Source organism: Nipponia nippon, unplaced genomic scaffold (genome assembly GCF_047370975.1).
Source record: "Nipponia nippon isolate SJK-2023a ecotype South Korea unplaced genomic scaffold, ASM4737097v1 scaffold_1, whole genome shotgun sequence".
NCBI lineage: Eukaryota > Metazoa > Chordata > Aves > Pelecaniformes > Threskiornithidae > Nipponia > Nipponia nippon.
In genome coordinates this window covers 1475040-1497278 of record NW_028262290.1, presented here as the reverse complement: position 1 = coordinate 1497278, position 22239 = coordinate 1475040, and the positions used below count along the sequence as shown (strand labels likewise).

Genomic DNA, 22239 nt, shown 5'->3' with positions numbered 1-22239 from the left:
GGTTGGCAGAGCTGTAAGAAACAAAAACATTCTCTGAAAAATTTCTGACATTCCTTCAGCGTGTTATTTTACTCTTAAATAACCCAAGCGATATTCTAGAGCACCTCAAAGCAAGCTGCAGATACTGAATAGAGCCCTGATTCTACTGTAAAGGTATTATTAATACCTTACCCAAGAGGGGAAAAAAAATAAAGCATCAAGATTACGTGATTCGCCCAGAGTTACAGAGCCATAAGCAAACTCGGGTCCTCCCTGAGATAGTCCTGTCCGACAAGAAGAGATGATTCTTCCTTCAGTCTCCTTTTTTTCTAGGCTCATTAGCTCCTTGCAGCAGCTCACCTTTATCTTTTCCGAGAAGCAGCAGCGGATGACTTTAAAGAATAAAAGGGATTTGGTCATTTAGTCACCATGAGGAATATGCCCAGCACGCTCAGGAGAAGGAGAAGTCAGAGAGACATATTTCCTCACTCGCAGAGAGATCTCTCGTGATGGGAAATGGCAGAGCAAGAGGCTGATACATCTTCCCGGAGTAGGTCCGATCGCTCCAGCTCCGAGCTGGTTTCCTCTTCGCATTACCTGACCAGCACGCGTAGGAAAAATCCTTTCCCCGAGCTGAAAAATCAATTTGGTCTTCGACATCCCAGACACGACCGGTGACACACACGCTCATCGGTACTGGCACCGCAGCGATTCTGTAGCCCAGAAGCACAGGAGATGGCCTCCAGCAAACCAGTGGATGAAAGCCAGGCTCAAACCAGGTTAAAACAAATAAACTGGAGAATAAGACACCGAAGACCTATTAGCATTAAGCCCTATTAACCCCTCTAACTTCACCTCACTCCATCCTTTCTCCAACTTTTTGGAAGCTGTCTGAGGATCTAAAACCCGGTGCCTCCTCAATCCTTGCACCACCACCACAGGACACCAGCGCCGAGCCATTCCCAAAAGCTTTCCCTTGCCACGAGAGCCGCGTAGGAAGTGCTAACAAACAACAAAGCAAGTGAAAATCCTCTGTCACTATGTCGTTCGGCATTCGCTCATCCTCTGACAAGGTCATGCGGTTGCACAAAGGCAAATTTCAGAGTGGGATGCATAAACAGGAAAGCCGGTTGTAATCCTTCCCCCCTGCTCGGCTCGAGAAGCATCAGTGACAGCCAAAGAAGAAATGGAGTAAGTTACCCAGAGAGGCTGCGGAGCTCCCATCGCTAGAGGTCTTTAAAATAGGGTTAGATGTCCACCAGGCTGGAACGATGTAGATGGGTGCCTTGAGCAGGGGAGAGACTAAACAGCACCCTAGGTCCAGCACAGCCTTTTTTACTATTCTACACCATGGCGTTACTACTCTCACTCACCAGACAAATCCAGGAGAGTTAAATCCTTCATTTGTACAACAAGGTACGGGTGACTGGCGAGTGAAGCCAATAAACCAAGCTGAAGAGAGGAACCCTCGCGAACCCTGACGCGGCAGAAGAAAGGACAGCATCCAACTCCTTCGATCTTTAGTCAATTCTCCGGTGACAGTGGGAAAAGATGAAGGGTTTTACCCTTAAAGAGGGAGCAAGGTGCAGAAGACCCTCAGATTCCTGAAAGAGATGCAGAGAGCTGTAAATCTGAATAGAAATGAGAGCTGGACATGACTCCTCATGCTACCAGAGCAGTTAAAAGCCCCAAACAATATTGCATCTCGTTTGCACTGCGCAGAGAGATCACCGGGACAACAACAACCTGTCAGCACGGACATCATCTCAAGACCCCACAGAGAGAAAAGATGGGAGAAAGCAAAGGGAAAGTCCTCTCCCGAGAAGGATGAGGTACTTTTCTCCAGGGAGCTTACACAACCCGTGACAGCCCAGAGCTCGTTCCCTTCTTCAATCAAGGGTTCGTTAAACCACGCCGCTGCAGATATTCGCAATACTCGTTCAACTCTACTTTCTCTTCCTCTGAATTGCTTCCTTACCACCTTGACTGCTTTCTTGTCCAGGGTTTACAGGTAAAGCAACCCACTAAAAATCCCTCAGGCATGTCAGCGATCCTCTCGATAGCAGAAACTCTCCTTGTCTAATGGGGGATCGGTAGTTTCTTCTCCTTTACGGAGGTTGCCCTTCTCCCAGCGCAACACATCAAGGCCAGGTTCGTAAGCAGCAACCGTTCTTGCACCAGAATTCATTTAAACTTTAAAAGAGGGGAAATATGTCAATCTGACAGGCTATCAGCCAGATTAGTGAAAAGTTTTTAAAAGCTATCGACAACAAGTCCACTTCTGCTTTGGATTTGAGAGACCATGCTGCTCCATTAAGTAACCCAGCCACTCTGCTCACATGAATATTTAAAAGAGAAAAAGCAAAGCATTACGCAGCCTGGGATGAGCTCTAATATCTTCGAGAAGAGAGGACAGGACAAAAGAAGCGTCAGCACATACAAAGTGGCCAGTGTGATGTCCAGGTTTTATTTTTTTTTATTTTTTTTTGTTTTTAGGGAACGAAGTGGAAAAGGCAAGGTCCTATCCCACCCCAGTTAGTATGAAACCAGCCTTTCCGCAACGCGTTCGGCACACGCAGCTACTGACGTGCAACAGAAAGCGAATCCACGTTGAGTATCCATTAAGGGAAACATAATAAAGACAAAAATATCCCTTCACTTTAAAGGTAAAACTGCCTGGGAATCATGAGGACACAGCACGGATTAAAGAAGAACTATTTGAACCGATGTTTCTTACCATGTACTACCAGAAAGCCTGAAAAATCTGAGACCACGTTAAAAAAATGGAAAAAATTTAATTACGATAAATCTGAACTACTCTGAAAGAGAAATCAAGTTGCACGTCCACATTTCCCAACCATTGCTGCTTCGCACTGGCCTCGAGATAGAGAGAGTGAGAGCAAGGGGTCACATCGAGCAAAGCAGATCTAACGCCGTTTGCTGCTCTGAAAAGAAACTTGTAGCTTAGCTCACATGCAGCAGCAAGGAAAGCTCCCATGCACCGAAGCCTTTAAAACACACAGGAACCAAAGAGCAACTCTTCCGAAAGCCAGAATTCCCTCGATTGAAAATCCTTGAAGTAGGAGACCAAAGTTGCAAGGTACAGCATGGAAGAAAGGGAACAGAAAAAGTCCCGCTCAGCCAGGACTGAGCACCGCTCCGCTTAAAAGCCCATGAGACAAGAAGACATAAAACAAGCTGCTCGCTTTAATATATATTAAAAAGCAAAGGGAAACACCAGGCTGCAGATTTACCGCCTGTCACCAGCAGAGGTTCAACATCTTGATTTCATGCTGGTATTCTTCATTACGTTTTATTACTGGGCTTTATGTCGCCACCGCAAAGCGTTCAGGTGGGAATTAAGAGGGTTTCATTCAGGAATGTCTTCAAGTCGAGACACTAAACAATCCCGCAGCGGGGCACTGCTTTCCCACCGCCGGCTCATCTCGGGGAACGTAAGCAATGCCGAGAGCACCCGGGAGAGGTGCTGCGGCTTCACCGGGCTAAGCCAAGCCGTGCCAGCGCTCGGCCGGCGCGGGGATTGGCAGCAGGGATCCTCGCCGGGCACGGAGAGAGGAAAGAAAGCAAAATAAGAAAGTCAAAGGATGGCATTTTTTTAAGTTACCAATGAGTCTAAATGGCTGGGCTGTCTTACACACGCCTCTAAACAACCCATTTTGCAGAGGTTTGCAGCACTAATAGAGACGAGTCCTAGAACAGCCGTGGAGCCGTCGGTCAGAGCACCCTTTCTAGCCATATACGAGATCTTTTCAGCACAGCAAGGAGGTTTTTATCCTTATTAGAAAGCCAACACGCTGCCTCCCCCGGCTCGGACAGGCCTGAGAGCTTATCTGCACAAGTCTAACCGCTCCAAAATAAATATCCCGCAAGCTCTCGAGCACGGCAGCAGCCGCCGCCACCTCCAGGACCAGCCTCCCCGAGCCAACTCCAGGTCCTGGGTCCGTTTCCAGAGTCACGGCCCGTTTGCCATAGGGATGCTCCAACCCTGAAGGGAGGCAGGAATAACTCCCCGCGTAGACACGGCTCGCTCTCGGCACGATCCAGGCAGCGAAGCGGCTGTTGGGAATTGCACGCTCTGGCACCTGTTTATCTAGAGGGGCCAGGCAGGGACTGCGAAGAGATAAACAAGGATATCAAGTTTAGAAAGCTTTTCAACAAAGCTGCTTTCCCCACGCGATGTCCAGGCAATGGCATGTCACCCACGCCCTGCCCGGCCCCAGAAGGAAAGTGGTGACAGTGGGAGAGTCGCTGGGGCTGGGCATCCCCCTGGTACGGGTGGGAGGAATTGCTCAGGAGCAGAGATCACTTTACGGGCATTGTATGTCCCGGTTTTTCTAACCCTTTTGGCTCACCGACTGTTTGTTCACATACCGCTCCGCCCTGTCCTCTGCAGCACATATCCTCCCCGGCCCTAAAATTTGCCGGGGAGGGGATGGATGTGCTAGGGAGAGAAATTAAAACCCCGTAAAGCAGATGTTTCTCCAAGCTCTGGAAAGAAACTGCAAAGCCCAATCTGCCCATGCGGAGCTGTGTTTTTAATTGCTGATCTCAGCAACATCCACAGGCAGGATCCTCACGGGCTCGTGATCCCAGAGACCTCATCCCAGAGAGGCACCTACAGCATCTCAGAGGTCGAAACTCCTTCCAAACAACAGGCAGCAGCCCAGGAGGACACTTGGGAAGCAATGGATGGGGATGGACGTGCCACAAGCCACCAGCAGGGAAGGGAAAAGAGAGACCCGCATATTCAGGGGTATTTCCACGTCCTCGCTGAGGCTCCGCAGTGATCCTCAGTCTGCTCCGGCACCAGAAGACAGGTTAGACGCAGTCTTGCAAAACCCAGAAGAAGCAGAGCAGCTTTCCCTCCTGGGGAATGGAAAGACTCCGAGCCGTCAGCAGCGGGCGATTTCCCTCCGTGCTGCAGGAACGGGGGGACGACGTCTGCGTTACCAGCGCATCACAGTGCGGCTCCTGGTAGCGAAGCCTCATGAAAAAGCCTTCAGCCCTAATGCAATTTTGACTATTTGCGTCATCCACTCGGGTAAGCATTTTTTATAAATGAAGGTAAAGACAAGTTTGCACCAAGCTGGGCAATCCAGACGCCGGTACGCTTTCAACCGATTCGCAAGGCTATTTGATGGAGCACCAGCTCAAAGCTTGGAGACACACTGTTACAAGGAATGGATGCTGCCCTTATTTTCTTTATAAGATCTTTTCGCTTAAGTACAATCTTTAGAAGCAAATCACGGCAAACCCCACCTGTTCACAAGCCGACCTAGTTGCTCGTTAACCAGCTTTTCTTCTGCATCATTCTTTTCCTAGGCTCCTTCCATCACCAGCTCTTCAGGACACCGGTTATATTAATTGCTTGGCACATTCTCCTGACTGTAAAGGATAATTTACAGCCTTGGCGCTGTGTGAATAACGGCACGGAACAACAGCACACGCAAAATGAAGCAAGCCCTAGCCACAGCGGGGCTACTGCGAGGCAATCGTGCTAAGCGGAACGCTCGGTTTTGTGAATATAAGATTAATTTGAGTCCATAAAAAAGATCTTCATTTGCTGCGGTCTGGGAGCGCTGGGTTAACTTAGACCTACCGGCTAGATTAAAAGTCCTCTCAAGCAGGGAAATACAGTCGTTGGATTTGCTCCTGCTTTGGTCCTTACCTTCACATCTGAGAACATGGTACCCTCATCCCTTGCACAAGCGATTTCCTTTTTTTACGACGGGGCTCCAGAATCAACTCCTAATGCCGCGAATCTTACGACTACTTTCCTTCTTTTCAGGAAAGATTAATAAAAGGGCTTTGGCACGGCATCTCTGGCACTTTTGTAGTTTCCAAAGTCCTTGCAGACGCGATTGCGAAGCGAGTACACAGCGGCAGTTCTGCACCAGTCTTGTTGAGAGTAACCTCCTCCCAGCTAGATGGGAACTGGATGGTTTTATCAGCTGGGTTTCACACATCAGTCACGAACGCTGCAAAACCCCGTAAGGTGCATAGGGATTTTGGTGCTTAAAGGGAAAACTTCAGCACTGTAGCAGAAGTTACTTCCTTCGCATCACAGAAAAGTTGGTGGCATCTCTGGAGGTCTCCAGCTCAACCCTCTGCTTAAAGCGCGAGCATCACCAGCACCAAATCAGGGCAGCCCCAGCTTCACCTGCCCAGATCTGAAATACCTCCAAGGGCCGACGCTCCACAGCCTCTTGAGACAAGCCCAGCACCCTCAACCTCCTACTTTAGGTTGCACGCCCAAGGTCATGCCAAGATGCTCTGCCACTGGACCGTCTCTTCGCATCCTTCTTGAACTGGGATGCCTCAAACCAGACACTGTGTACCAGTATGGCCCTACCAGCACCAGAAAGAGGGTTAATATCATCTCTGAATCTGCTGGCCATATTCCTCTTAACATAGCCCAATCCAGTTTGCTCTATTTGTAATGAGAGGACACTTTGGGAGCTTCCAGCTTCGGGTCCAACGCAGCCCCAGGCCCGTTTTACCAAAGCCACTACTGAACCAGTTGCCTCCCAGGGCATCAGGTCAGGTGCATGCTATCCAAGGACGCTGGGACTTTATAGGTTTCCAGAGCTCCGTTTCAAGGCACTGAGTTTATTGGGATCCGAAGTCCTTTGCAAACAAAGAATTCAAACTCTCCAGAAAGAGATGAAGACGTTGATGTGCAGCTCTGTGCGATTCCACCGTTCAGAGGAAGGTAATCTCTTTCTATCGAACAGAATATTCAAAACGAAGCACAAAGTTGATAATAACTTGCCAAGTCTAGAAACTAGGACCAGGACGAGCCACAGGCTCAACTGCTCCCTACATTGCAACGCACAGCAAAGTACTTACTTTTTTCAATCTATCTTCCCAAAGCAAGTGTCCTGACTTAATTATTCCTAGGCAAACATCAGACATGATTTAAATACTAAATATTTAATTACATCTCAACTATAACAGTCCTGATCATCCTCTCTAATCTGCACTTTTCTTTTCCAGGCATCCCTCAGCTGTCTCCCTCCTCTTTCTGATACGAGGATGAGGCAGGGAAGTGCTCCAAGACAGTCAGCACCATCCTTCTGCAAGGGGGTCCCTCCTGAACGAAGCATGCCGTGCCAAAGCACCGAGATTTTTTTAAGCGCACGAAGAAAGCACGCTAAAATGGCAAAACTTTTTTTTTTTTATGAGCTGGCAGAGACCTCTTCTTGTCTTATGATTTTCTACTTACCCTTTACAAAGCATGACATTAAGAAAACAATCCGACTGTCACAAAATTATTTACGTGACAACAAGCCCCGCTGTTCCACTTCTGGAAGGTTTATACTTCAACTTTCCATAAGTGGAATTTGTCTTTAGCTTGATCCCTAACTCAGAAATTGAATAAATGTCGTGAATTCTGTCAGATTAACAGAATGGTAGCATAGCAATGTTAATATAACCCAGTTTACCAAATTCCCCTGCTCGCTTCCCTATATATCTATACATATCTATATCTATCTATATACATAGAGATAGAGACAAACCTGTGACACACCGCTACTCTAGCCCCAGTATATGAGCCAGAGCAAACGTTAGGGTTTAAAATGTATATGCCATGAAGCATGAGGGTAAAAGTTTAAGCCCAGACAATTTCAACGGGGCCAGAATTTCACCATCTACTTTAAAAAAAAAAAAATTATCAACTTACTCGCTCCAGTTGCACAGATCTTCCCAGCGTGTTGACCATTTCATCTCAATTTATAGACCATTTTATAGCCTCTTAAATAATTCCTCTGCTTCTTTAGAGCACCTCATCCTTCAAATATTCATGGTGGAGACTCAACTTTCCCTGGACGTCAGGAATGCCTCGCTCCAAAGCCAACACTGCGAGTTAGACCCACTGACAATTTGCGGAGTAACGTTTCCCTGTTTGGTTATCATTTAGACTGTACATATTTAGAAAAGCTAGTGCATTAACCCCACGGGGTAAAATTAAAGCATTGCCACATCAGAAAAAAAAAAAAAATACAGCTGCCATATTGAAAGTAAATACCGTAGTCCATTAAGACAGAAAAGGACCAAACTTTGGTTCTTCTAAACATCGATTATTCTGGAATAATTAATTAGCAGAGCTATAACAATACATAAAATTGCTAGCCTCTGACTCTTCTGATAATTTATGCAAGATTAAAGTATCGCTGTGGTTGCCTTTTCCATTGCCTAATTCAGCATTTTCTTTTTCCTTATGAAAGCAAGACTCCAGATTTAACTGCTCTAATGCCCTTTTACAGTGTTTGGTGTAGTAAAATCTAACAGCCGCTACAGCACGCTAGCAGGGAAATGATGGATCGCGGAAGCTCACAGAAGGGGAGCACTGTAAAATGCCCCACTTAATGCTGAGATAGTAGAGTAAATCTTATTTTAAAAACACATACACACACATATATATATATATATATATACACACAGAGTGGTATCTCTGATGAACTTGTTTCACCCTATCAAATCCCCTTTTGATTTTTCTCGTTGATAACGGATACCTCCACACCGAGCACCTTGCTTTCCTAATAAGCAAGCAAACAACCACCTTGCGAGGAAACCATTTCAAAGTCATCATGGCTAGATTAAGCTCACCAATCAACCCGATCGCCATGACCCAGCCAAGAAAAAACACCATTTGGGCGAGAGGTTGGTCTCTTCTTCAAATAGCTTCTTCAGAAGAAGAGAGTTCATCTCTTTTTTTTTTTTTTTTTCCTCCCTCAAAAAGCGGTATTTGAAGCTATTCTGTCCGAGCCCTTTGACTCAAGCGTGTCCTTGTCACCCCAAAAAGCTCAGAGTTGAGGCTACCAGGAGATGCACCAGAGCATCCTACGGCACATGGAGCTCTACAGCCCCTCCAGCGAAGGCAGGCTGCCCCGAGACATCTGGCACCACGTTGGACCTCCTCAACACGGTTCCTGAGCTGGACCTTCCCTTACTTCTCCATAAAAACGTGGCCGCTTCTCTCCTACAACCAGAAGCCGTTCGTTACACAGCACCGTTGCACTTTTCAATAAGCTCAGCAGTTATTGATTTTGGGGTGTTTTTTTTCAAGAGAACTCTTTGATTTTTACCCAGGCTACAAATGGGGTGCCAATACACACCGGTTTGTTTGTTGAAGGGCTTCACAAGACCTGTTTTGGGAAGGTTCTTCAAGGAAAACCGAAGAAGTTGTGTGGCACATCCCACCCACAGGCAGACGCTTCCCAGGCACTCTCTGTCCCACCCAAGGACAAGATGTCCCAGGACATTTGCTGGTGAAGTCAGCAACAGCACACACGTCGCCATCGCGACCGACGCGGGAGTTAATAGCCCACGCTAAGGCTCCAAGTATGCTCATGCCCTTTTCCACCGGAGAGCCCCCAAGGGCAGGCTTAAGGGCTAATAACACGTAGGATCAGTTTTAAGAACAGATCTGGACCCACAGTTCACCAGCCGTGCCGGTACACCCACTCAACACCCTTCCTTGATACTATCCAAAACAACCCCGAGCACGATCCAAAATAGAAGTCTGTCGAAAACCGCACACGTGTGGATTATACAGAGGCACAAGGGCGGATGAAACGTTCCTCGAACTTAAATTTCCCGGGGGCAATAGCAAAATTCCCGTTGACAACTGAAGTAAACGTGTTTCCCCATCCCTTAGACTACAGCAGAAACTTGAAACCGCAAAAGCTGCTGCAACAGCACAGTTTTGTAGGACTCGTGAGATGTTGTCAAGTCCGCAAAGCACCTACCCCAGGTGCACTTATGCATCTGTTACGTATTCTGAGGGGTATTACTCATTTAAATCACTTTGTAGAGCACGCAAAGTGAACAGGCAAGTCCTCGAATGAACGGCTTCTAACTCAGCCCAGCAGCAATAGAGAGGAATCGCCGTACGGAGCTTGTGAGTTGTTACTAGGAAAATCAAATGGGAAGTGTTCGCAAAAGAAAATTTTAAAAAAAAAAAAAAAAAAAAAAAAAAAGACTTGTAAATGGGGATTTGGAGAAGAACGGGAAGCAGAAAGCAGAACAGAAAAACCTACCCAGGTTTTACAGAGAGTCGACCATCTGCTGGGGCGGGATTTGGGGAGTCCTGACAGCGCCGCGGAGGATGCTCCGATCATCAGTTTACAGCACGGGAAACATCGGTAATTTCAACTGCGACTGTGCCGGGGATACCTTCAGTCGGTTTGGGTATTAGGTGAAAGAAAACAGCAAAAGGAGGAAACGAAAAAAGAAAACCAGAGACTCACTGTCAAGCTTCAGGTTACGGAGGCATTCATATTTCTTTTAAGTGCCCTAAATGCCCGCTTTTATTTTCCTTATTTTTACTTTAAGAGCCCAAGGAAAGACAACCAAGGGGATAAGAGGCAGCAGCACTGAAATTCAGCACAATTCAGAGGAGCAGGGAGGGCCAGACAGGTTGAAAACTGTTTTAAAAAGCTTCAGTACGCAGCCGGAGCGTCCCCACGAAGACAAACCCGTTCACGCTCGCTAGGGAGAAGCGAGGGCCTAACCCAGCTCAGAATTACAAGCCAGGTTTGCAGCTTTCAACCCCTCCGAACAAAAAAAGATCCCAAACAGCAGAGAAATCACACACTACGCATTCGTAAAGTCAGCACGACAGCGTCCAACCTCCACTCTTTAGTAGCACAAGCTATAAACATAGGCTCTTTTTATCAACTCCCTGCCCTTCCAGCGATGAATACTAGCTTCACCGTAAAAATAACAGCAAGGAGAGACGTCCAGCATTCAACGAGAAAGCACCGATGACCAAAATTACACTGTGCCACCCTGATCCGAGTGCTACTCGGAGTAAAGGATTACAGGCGCTCGTCAAGAAGCGGCGTGACGCAAGCCCCAGGAGGACGAGCGAGAAGCGCACACCGCTCTGCTAAGACCTACTGCTCTGTTTTCTATTTTTTTTTCCCCTCTCTTTCCCCCCCCCCCCTTCTATTTTTGTTCTGCACCGCGCCGTCCCTGAAAGGTTTGAATTCTTAGAAAAGCCCCCCACGGACTTGAAAATATCAAGGGTCATAGCCAATGAAAGGATGTCATGCATCCTCAAAGCCAAATATTTTTCCTATTACCGTATAAATATACTATTCCCCAAAGAGCTGCTTGCTACTAACAGAATTTCACAATCAAATGGTAGCTGGCACTGCACACAGGTACGGGAGAGTCTCTGAAATAAGGGAGACGGGTACTGAGAGGTGATTTTCAACATTAAATTGAGCACGCCGTTTGAATTCTGCAGGAAAAGGGAGAAAGAGTGGACACAGAAACTAAGAATAATTTAAAGCAACTCTACGTGAAGAGCAGAGTGGTTTTATACGCCGTCGCCTGCTGCTCCCCAGACCTTCATCACTTGCTCCACACCTTTACCCCTGGCAGAGGTCTATCCACAGGTCTCAGCCACGCCAGGAGCACCGTGCACCCAGCTTTATCTAGAGGCAGACTATCACCTTCAAATCACGTCTCTGAGGCATTTCAGCCTGGATGTTCCCCCGACTGCAGTCGCTGTTTTACCTGACCCCAAATCCAAACGCTGGAACGCTCGAGCTGAGCGCTGGGGAAAAGGTTGTCTACATGGTGACACCTCCTCGTTTAGCAAGGCAGACTTCCCTCGCTCAAAGCAGCCTGTTATTTTTAAAAGAGGGCTCTGAAAACAGAATCCCTGCTGTTGCCTGCCCGCAGCTCCTCTTGCAGCTTGGGACAAGTCACCTGTAAATGCCAAGTAAAGCCAGAAACCCAAAACCGTTACTTACGAACGCTGACGTTAACTGGTGCCGGCAAAAAGCCAAGTACGTGAACTTTTCCCACTTACCGCGAAGGAGCGAGCAGCCCCTTCGCCAGCCACACTCCACCCCTGGCTCCCAAGGACAAGCCAGCAAAAGCGAGAAGAGAGACTTGACAACGTAATGATTTACGGGCAAGGTCAAACCTACGTATGACAGCGTAACGACATTAGCCCTGCTGGCCTCGAGCGGCGAACCTGCAAAGGGTTCGGATGAGCTAGAAAGGACCCGCTCTGAAAGACGAGACTAATGATGGAGCAAAGAAAAGACGCGACGAACTCCAAGGGGTCCTGAGCAGTGCCGAGCATGATACAAGGGCTTCCTTCGAGGGCAGGGATCGCCGCCTCCGACTCCTTCTAATAAGACGTAACAGAGATGTCGCACCAGCTTAACTCCCACGTAACGTGATCTGAGATGTCACCTTACAAACAGCAGCAGCACCTTGTGCAATTTACTAAAAAGAAAAAAAAAAAATAGGAAGCAAGGAATGCAACTTAATTAAAAAAAAAAACAAAAAACACAGTGCCCCAACAGGAATTTCCCCATTAGAAATATTTACTGATTGGTCTTCACTTTGTAAGAAAAAAAAAAAAAAAAAATAGAAGGGGGTATAAAATCCATTGCTGAGATTTTCAAAGCTGCCAGAGGGATACAAACACCCAGTGTCAATAAAATTAACAGCAGCTGAGCATTCAGATGCCAGCCATAACTTACTCCTCACCATTTACGCCCCGTTTACTTTCTGCACTCGCCTGGGCACGAGTAATGCAAACCAGCTCCTTCCACTTCTGCCGCCAGCCTTTTTCCGAGCAAGCGCCCCTTGCTCGTCCCAACACCCTCGTGCCGCACGGCTCGCGTTACTGGGCGAGCAGAATGGGAAAGGAGGGTTTAGGGAATTTTTTGGAAGGTGACCATCGCTCTGCCTGAAATTAAGAGAGTTGTAGAAACTCTTCTGCAGGTGGCAGGGTGAAGTGGGTCTTACAAATCCTGATGGAATTTCTCTCTGGAAAAAAGGAAATACAAACAGGATTTCCTTCTGTTCACGTTCGCAGAAGCCAGCTTCAGCGCTGGTGGCGGCAACAGAGGACGTGCAGGAAGCCGGTGACACGAAGCGCTGCCTTATCTCAGTCTGGAGCAGGAGAAAGGCAAAGATAAGCAGGAAAGGAATGTTTTAAAGGGGGAAAACACAAAAACTAGTCTCCTAGCTGTGCACGTAGCAGATGCAGCAAAGGATAGGCCACAGACTGGTCGTTGCTGCTGTTCCCCATCTATTTGGCTTCCCTTGCCAAGGCACGCGTACGGCGGAGATGGTAACACAACCCCTCCTGTGCCACCTTACCAAACCACCGTTTCATTAGTTAATGCCTGCAAAGTGCTCTGGACAGGCAAAGTGCCGAATGACGGTGTTATTCGCGCCCAGACACGAGTCCGCTCCGCTCTCCAAACCCAAAGAACAAAAGAAATTAAAGGATGAACCCTCGCAGCACAGCTCCTCGCATGGCAATCGCGCTGACCGGCAGCGGCAAAAGCATCTCTCCCGCCACCCAGGCATAATCCAAAAGCTACCACTTAAAAACCAGTTTAATAAGCAGACCAGGAGATCACTACAAGCCAGAGGAGGTAGCTAGGCTTTTAACTCGGTAGGTTTGGCTGGGACTCAGCGAAATAAGTTCACGTGAAGCAGAAGACATGACCAGTTTCTAACGCTGCACGCTTACGTGATGATCTTGCGCTGAACCATCAAACCCAAATACCAAATTATTTAAGAAACAAATATACATAGCGATACAAGGGTCCCTAGAGAAATCTGCCTCTCACTTTCTCCATCTCCTGCTTTCAGCCAGCTGTGACTGTGCCTAAGCAATCCCGGGCACACGGCGGAGAAGTCCTGCCTGGAAGGGGACATTACAGAGGGGAAAAGACACCGAGGAGCCTCTTGCCGGCATCTTTGTAATATTCTGTAATCCCCGCGGGCCGAGGCGGGCAGCCCGCACTGCTGCTGAACAATGCACTTTTGAATTCAATTAAAGTGATTATCTGTTGTGCCAAATAAATTGTGTACAGCATATATCCTGCAGCATTTTACACCTTCAGGCTCATTATTTTCTAACTGTTTCCTCCTGTTTATGCGCTTTCAAATTAAATTGCTGATAATATGCGCCAAAATAAAAAATGAGCGCACCTTGTCCGAAGAAAATTGATTCTCCTTTTTCCTGAACCGGGCGATTGCCAGGTTTTATATACTCTGTTCCTGGCGATCATTAGTAATTCAATTTTCTTTTTATTAGCCCCCTTATCTGCTGAGCAATATAGTGGCAGAGCTGACCTCTTTCGCACGGGTAAATGTTTAAAATCTTTTCCCTGATTAATTTTGCCAGTTAAGGAAAAGAGGAGAAATGGCCCGGCTCTTAGCCATCACAATGAATAAAGCTTAATGTTGATTGTGATGGAATTTCTAATGCCAAGGAAATTGATTGAACGCAGCAATTACACTGCAATAGTAACTCAAGGGAAATGGGATAGTTTTCTCCTGGCCATAGCCTTTTGGTTATTTAAAACAATCCAATTTGCAAGGATAATTATATATTAGTGTTTTATCTGCCACTTGAAATGAACATGGGAGTTTTGATACTGGCCCAGCATTAGTAGGTTATTGCTGCAAATTACTTGATATCTGCTTTCTTTCACATAAAGACGAAATTAGGCCATCAATAACCAGAAAAAGGTGGACCGGGGAGATGCGAGGGGCACGAGTGCCCTCTGCAGGGCTGCGGGCAAGGAAGGGCGGCACGAGAGACTCCCCAAAATCCCCAATTCTCCTGCTTGTCCCAACGCACCGTACAGCCGCCGCTCCCGTGCCGGACACGCGACGAACAGCCACGGTGCTGCTCCCCATCCATAGAGCTGTCACATCTTTGACATTAGAAGAAATTTAAAAAAAAAAAATAAATCATTTTAAGCACTTACTTCTAGTTTCTCCTAGAGAAAAAGCCAGGGGAATAAGAAACGACAGCGCTGTCATGCCGAATGCCCGAGCAGGGTGAACGCTTACCAGCGCAGCGGCGTTGCACAAGAGCTGTGGCAGCCAAGGAGGGCAAGAGCATTGATTTTTTTGGTTTTTTTTTTTTTTGCAGGGGTGATTACAGGTTCACAACTGCAAGCACTCACCTGTCTTTCATCAAAAACAAGAGTTGAGAAAGGGCCTCATCCTGCAAGACTTTAACTAAGCGACCAGCTAGAGCTGGGAGTAAAAGGCTGTCGGGAAAGCGGGGAGATTCCCTCATCCGCACTGCTGGGACAGGACTCCTAGTACAGGAGGAACAGGCACATCCCTCTGCCATCGCATCTGGATCAGTCAAACCTCCCTTAAAAGTTGGTATTTTCCCTTAAAACTGGTGATAAAAAGATCACGCCCCTGTACTTTCGGGAATAACCCCATCTCTAGTTTGGAAAAAGCGGATAAAGGCTGCCCAAGCTAATCGGGCAGCACAGGGCCAAAAAGCGCTGCAGAAAGCGGAGTTGTCCCAACGTACGCACGCAATTTGATTATATTGGCCATTTTCTGTAACAAATAAGCAACAAAAAGCCAATTCAGGACAGACATTTGCCATTTAGACAACATAATTACAACATACCGTTATTGGCAGGGAAGTTACTCGGGAAATGACAGAGCAGGAGCCCAGTATTTATTCTCCAAATCAAATCCTTTGGTTCAGATGCCAAGGAAAAAAAAAAAAAGATGGTTGGGGGAATTGCCATCCGTGGAAATTCCACCCACATCTTCATTACCAGCTAGCCTCCCCCGGCTTCTTGCATCCAAAAAGGGATTGCAGTATGAGGGCAGAGCCCAGCAACCTCCCCGGCGCGACTCCCACACAGTTAACAGAGGAATTAAAAGTTCAGGCTGTAAGAGCACTTCCAATTACGGTAAGTCATTTGAAAAAAGTAAATATACGTGTTTGAAGAAAAATAAAATAGAAATCGCATAGTTAACTTCAGCTTGCATTGAAACAGGCTGTGTTATTTCTACGCAACACAGTGACACCCGTGGCCCGAGGACCATATTCAGCATCCTGATGATCCTTGTTGGTCCTCCAGCTTTTCCCTGGATAAAGAGAGAAGCAACCGCTGCCTTTTATCCTTCTCGTACCTGATTCAGATCCAAACTGTCTTGTCTACACCAGAGGCAAGCGAGACAGCCTGTATGTGCCACTTCTATACACAAATGTATATCGGAAGCCTGGCATTCAGACAGAAGCCTGAAATACGCAGGTTGCGGGTGCCGGACGGAGCAGACCCCGTGCAGAAGTCGCGAAGCCCGCTCAAACAAGGGGAAGGCCAGCGGCTTCGTCAGGCTCGCGACCGTGCCCGAAGCAGGGACGTGTTACCTGAGTGGAGTCACGACTCCCAGCAAAGCAATTATCTCCAAGTTCTCCTTCCCTCCAAAAAGAGCCTAAGAAGTTAAATGGGAAGAAAGAATAAAAAAAAAAAAAAAAAGGAACTCTAATATTAATGGCACATTAATATTAAGTACTAAGTGGTCAAGAAGTCCAGCGTCTAAAGGCTGTTTTATCAACATTGATTTGGCTCCGCTGAGCAACAGAACACTTTCTGTTCCTCTTTGCTTTGGTCAAGCACTCGAGCTCCTCCTGCGCACGCGTTCTGCCCCAGCGCAAGCCCTGCGTTAAACAGGCGGATGAAGAGCCCGCTAACCGCGTTAGAAATGCTTCGCCGCTCTACCGTCCCATCAGAGCAACTTCAGTTCGGGACATCCCTCAATTTCTGAGTGGTTATTAAATGTTCCAACTTAATCAATGAGTATTTTGGAGTTAACTGATAACAGCTGCAGGTATAACACTCATCATGAGAACAGCCTAAATAATCCTGAGAACCGCTACCAGTCTGCCACTTTCCATTTCCTCTCCAGTACGATCGCTGATCCTTAAATGAAAACACGGCGATTCCCACAGAGGCAAGCGCCTCCAAACACAGACCATCAGGAAACACCAATTTGACACCAAGTTTCAGGTCCATTTGGGTCCGAAAAGAGAACTGGAGAACCAGGAGATGGACAGGCCTTTGTGTTACACACTTGGGAAAGGCAGGACCGATGCCTTCGGCACGTACCGCAGGGCTCCTGCCACGTATCCCAAAAGCCTGTTTAACAGGGCAAACAAGAAAACAGCAAAACTGCGTCGCAACGCCGACCGCATCAGCGGGGAAGGAAGGGGCTGACCCAGCTTTTTGCACCCACGCTGCGGTACATGAAGTAGGGCATGCTCCTCCCCAGCCGTCCTTCCGTCCTCAGCCCTGACACACATGCTGTTTGTGTCCAGCGTGGGATCTCGCAACTCCCTGGGAATGCTGGATGCTCACTCACCGCACAGGCATCAACGCCCATCGGATCCGGGCTCCAGCGCTACCACATCCACCCGGTGGGATCACGAGCCCAGCGTGAACCATCCGGCTTTTTAATCGGTTTGTTAGCTGGGCTGTGCGTGTCCAGACTCAGGATGACAAGCTGATCGAGGTAAGCCACTCGGCTGGCCCAGGACTGTCACTGGTCTGCTCCCAGCAAGAGATGCAATGGGTGTTGCTTCGGCATCAAGCCAGAGACTTTAACATCGGTCTCGCGGCTCCGTTCGTGCCCTGCTCTGCTCCCAGAGGCTCCCAGTAGCTCCTCTGTACCCCACCTACGTCCCTCGCAGTTGTCTTGCGAGAAATGGCAAGCCTTAAACCTCCACCACCTGATTAATATCCTCACTTCGCACAAGCAGAGAGAAATAACAATGACAAAACAACCCTCCCAAAACCTCTCAGATAACCTGAAAGCCAGGAATTGAACCCACAAGCCTTTACTTACTCCCAGCTCACTATAGGACTGCTGTGAAAGCAGTCGACACCTACCACTGTATACATAATTATACATTTAGGGGCAACGTGAGCGATGTCTGAGCTGTTCCAAGCCCTATCAGTGGCGAGGCTCTCTCATCGGACTTCGGGATGCTGCCTTAAAAATGTCCCTGCCCATCCAGCATCTAACAATCTCTTTGTACTAGACCATACATGTCTCCCTGGGGGGAAAAAAAAAAAAAAAAAAAAAGAAAAAGAAAAAAAAAAGTCCTAGCACATGTAGGAAAAGTCCAGCAATAATTCAACAGCTGTAGAAACCCAGAACATGAGAACAGTTCAACACATTAAGCTGTAAATGCACTGCCTGGGATTGAACCCTCTCAAAAAAAAGAAAAACCTTAAGGTATAAGGGATTCAAACCTATAAACTCAATTCTAATCAAAGGAACCAAATCCACGGGCTAATTATGAAGGTGAGCATCTGCTGGACTTATTTGCTCGACCTCCATGCTACATGCAAGGCTGCTGCTGCCAAGAGGAAGGTAAAAGCAGGAATGCGTGGGGCAGGCACCTTGCTAGTCCTCAGCCTTAACCAGATGCCCCACAAGCAGCACCAACCCTGCCAAAATTCATTTTGCAATTCCAAAGCAGTCAAGACTCTCGCTGAATTTCTCTGCTGACTGGAGAAGCAAAGCAGCCAGGCATCGCTCAGCAGCTGCCTCACAGAGCTGCCAACGGCACGGGAAGGAGCAAATCAAGTCCTTTGGGATCCCCCGAGACGATGGTACAACAGAGATTAGATTACCAGCAACCATCTACCCGTGTGATAGCAGCATTTAGCACTTGATGCCCCAGCAGCGAGGGGAAAGCCTGTAAGCGCGGTAGAGAAAAGACGACAAGAACTTGCGAACTTACATCGTTGCGTCGCATCTTAGAGAACCTCTCCAGGAAAAGGGGACACGGCCAAGTTCTCACAGTCACCACGTCAACAGAAAATACACCCAGCAAGAGATGTCAACTGCACAAAGTCCTCCTAGCGGAAAGATGTATTTAATTCAGCTCTGCAGAGAGGCTGGAGAAAGCAGCAGCGAACACAGCAGAAACAACCTTGTACCCTCCTCCCTGGGGAAGAGAAAGGCAGCCTAAGGAGTCCTTCCAGAGCTTCAAGTGAACGGATCCCACTGCCACTTGCCAGTCCATTTTCCAGTCCAAATAACGGCTCATCTACCGGAGTATAATTCCTCTCCACTGCAGAAAGCAAGAAAGACATTTAGAAGCCATTTCATAATTACGGTGGGGAAGCATTTTTAATTCACCATCTAAGGCATCAGTGTCCGTGCTCCCACTAGCACAGCGAGGCACGGAGAAAAGAAGCATTTGTGGCATTTATGAAGTGAGGAAGAGCAGTCTCACGTGTGCGTGCACGCAGGAAAAGGCAGGCAGGACATTTTCTTTTGCTCGTAGTCATTTTAAGAACCAAATCAAGACACATTTGTACAGCAGGTACTGCGGTTTGCAAAGAAAAAGAGCCACAAGGCATGGTCGCCAGGTTTTAGGAAAGCAGATACTCGTTTCCACGTCTCTGAGCTAAGACTGTGAGGTGCGCAGATCCAAGCTGGAAAATAACGTAAGTCACTTCAACACAGACAACTCAACTCTTATAAACCCCGGGTTTTGTCTGCGCTAGGTTTGGCTAGCATCCATCAGGAATGGTTTGATAAGCTGATCCACTTTTGGACAGGGGAATGAACTACGTGCTCTCCCAAAGTCACTTCCAGAGCTATTTCCCTTATTCATTTTTTTTTCCTACTTTCTCTAAACTTTTTTATTTGCCAACTCCTACTTTGATCAAAGCCAGGAGCACAACCATATTTCTGCTCTATCTACATATTTTCAGCCCTACGCAGTTTAAGATCAAAAATCTTTTCAGCATGAGAACATTACCTTCAATCAAGAAACTAGGATTCAGAATACGTTCCCAAAAGACACAGGCTTTTGGCAGCTGCCAGTCAGGCTCCCAGGGGGGGCAGAAGATTTTGATCCATTTTGTATATTCTTAACCTATGTGAAGCTTCACTTTGGTTGGGCACAAGCTTTACGGACAGCTTCTAAAAAGAAGAGATGTTTGCCAAGTCAAGCGAGCTTCGATGGGTGCTAGGAGCCTTCCCAAGGCAGCAGCTTCAGTGCTGTGATCTCCTCGACGCCGTGCGCAGCTGAGCAAACTACAGCAAGGCCTCTGCTCGGAGCAAACCCAGGTGTAAATACGGAGCTACATGGAGAACAAGGATCTGGTATAACCTCAGGTCTGCTCCTGGATCACCCAAACAGCTTATATTCCTGAAACTAGCAGTGTCTCAATTTCCTCGTACGTAAAATGCTGTTGCAACCCCAAATTGCTCTGCGTCTCCAGAGCCACAGCGGAGCTGCTCATATCAGGTTCTCAGCAAGCACGTTAAGTTCTTTAAAAAGGAGCTCTACAGCACAGATTTATTCAATAACTTGTACTGGGCATGCCACACTGGAGAAAGGTCCCCATCAAGCAGTTTGTGAGATCTGAGTCCTAAATTCACCCCAGAATAGGCAGCGGATTTTTCTTGAGAGGATGAAGTGCTGCATTCCCCACCCCACACATCACCGTCACCCAAGGAGGAAAAGCCTCGTGGCCCCCACATCATCATCACAGCTGGATCTGGCCACGTGCTGTATCCACCACATCTCGTTTCAGAGATCCCAGAAGAGCAACCACAGCGCAAAGACAACCGAGACCTCCAACCGTACGTGCTGCCTTCATGCACTGCATGAAAACTTCCAACACAGAGCGTCTGGAGGTGAAGCTTTCATGCCTCTTCAGACACGAAAGGGTTTGCTGACATCCTTAAATAGAGCAAGACTCAGCCCCAAAGTCAGGCAACTGCGTGAATGCTGGACCATCGATGCAACCGCACAAATACACATCTTATTCTCCCTGCCCCTGCCTCTCCCGTGAGTCACTGCCCACCTCCTGAAGCGCCAGATCCAAAATTGTCCTCCCACCATCCCCCTCATCCCTCCAAACCCCTCTTCAAACACACAAATGAAAAATATTTTTCTTCTCCTCCCACAAAAAGCTTTTCCCTCTCCTGAACCGCAAGCCCCCATTCTCATCTCTTCATCCGTCAAAACACAGCAACATCTCAACGCAGAGCTGAACACGAAATAACAACAATCACGTGTAAACTCGGTAGTTGAAGCGTAGAACAGGAAACCACAGAAGCGTCTTCCTGAAAACAGAGGCTCAACAGCTTTACTTTTGGAGACAGCTGTGGTCTGAACAGCCCTCCCCACTCAAGCGATGCCTACCACCGTGTCACCGGCCACCCTGCCGTACGTGAACAAGCACAGCGCAGGCACATAAGGAAAACGCGCTTCATATACGTTTGAGAAAACTGAATCTCAGAGGGGTGAAGCCACTTGTCCACGATAACATCACCACGGAATAGCAGAACCAGACTTCGAGCCAGAAACATCACGAAAACGTTTCACGCGTGCGTAGGTGCAGCTCTCCAAGCCGCTGATTTCTGCTCTGACCACTGCCAACCCAAGGCAGCAGGACACAGACGCAAACTACCTGTTCACAAACACGATGAACCCGGTATTCCTCTAACAATTGCAATTTTAAGCAAATTACATACAAAACCTAGACGCCTGCAGACATCGCACTGCGATACAGGTGCATTAGGTAGGTCTGTAATTGCTAGAGGAGTATTTCATGACATGCACAAGCTTTTGCCCAGTGCCAAAAAGAGAGATTAGTCTTACAGATGCATTACTGCCTCTGCCATCCTCTTCCTTCCTGAAGCACCTTCCTATTTGATGCCTGTAAGTCCAGCAAAACCACGTTAAAAGCAAGAAGCAGCTTTAAAATGGCCTTGTCTGGAGGTGTCAAAGCACAAGACAGCTCTGGGGTAAGGCAGAAGTCTTACTCCAGCCAAACTTCTGCTCCTCAATGTTTGCTCTGGGACCAACAACAGCAGATCCACCTCCTGGAGGACCTGGTAACCCATTTCCAAATCCAAAAGCCTCCCTTGGAACCGCTTCACCGGCACACGGTCAGTGAGCACCATCAGTCATCCCTTGGGACGGCTGTTCCTACCTTCCTTGGTGGAGACCTGCATCCTGGTGGCCGGCAGCCTGCAGAGCCTGTGCTTGGTGATCTGCACCAGGCCCTTGGGCGAGGAGCGTTTCGGCGTCGCCGAAGGTTTCCCCCGTGAGGAGTTTTTCTTCCTGAGATGGAAGTGGCTTTTCAGAGGTGTGGTGGGCGAGGAGCTGTTCTTCTTATCTGTCGGAGAACTGCGAAGGGGAACGCCACACGGTTAGAAGAGGGTAGACATGACCAAAACGCACTTGGTCCCCTTGCCCAGAGCTGAGAAGAGAAGCTGGGTCACCAAACTCCACATTGCTCCCCTACCCAAGGGTGAGAAGAAGCACCAAAGAGAAAATTGCAAGTAAATAGGCAAGCGTGATGAATTTCTGGCAAAGTACTGATGGAGAATGAGGCATTTGAGAGCCGAACTCAACTCATTCCCTTCTGCTTTCTGCTCAACAGATGC

The 22239-nt window shown here is 47.8% G+C and overlaps 1 protein-coding gene and 1 long non-coding RNA gene across 6 annotated transcripts in view; both read right to left on the bottom strand.

Moving 5' to 3' along the window:
• ZC3H3 (zinc finger CCCH-type containing 3) overlaps positions 1-22239 on the bottom strand; it is a 181431-nt gene that overhangs the window by 154047 nt on the left and 5145 nt on the right. For all 5 annotated transcript variants that reach the window (XR_015700085.1, XM_087738096.1, XM_087737893.1 and 2 more), the window contains exon 3: positions 21783-21979. Coding sequence is in view for 4 of the 5 variants with exons in the window: in XM_087738096.1 (XP_087594222.1) it covers positions 21783-21979 (197 nt within the window). In the remaining variant the exon portion in view is untranslated. The remainder of the gene's footprint in view (positions 1-21782; positions 21980-22239) is intronic.
• Positions 98-4096, bottom strand: LOC148057224 (uncharacterized). Its single transcript, XR_015700229.1, has 3 exons — positions 3605-4096; positions 1353-1583; positions 98-773 (listed from the first exon to the last, which is right to left on the bottom strand). It is a non-coding gene; the product is annotated as an uncharacterized LOC148057224 (long non-coding RNA).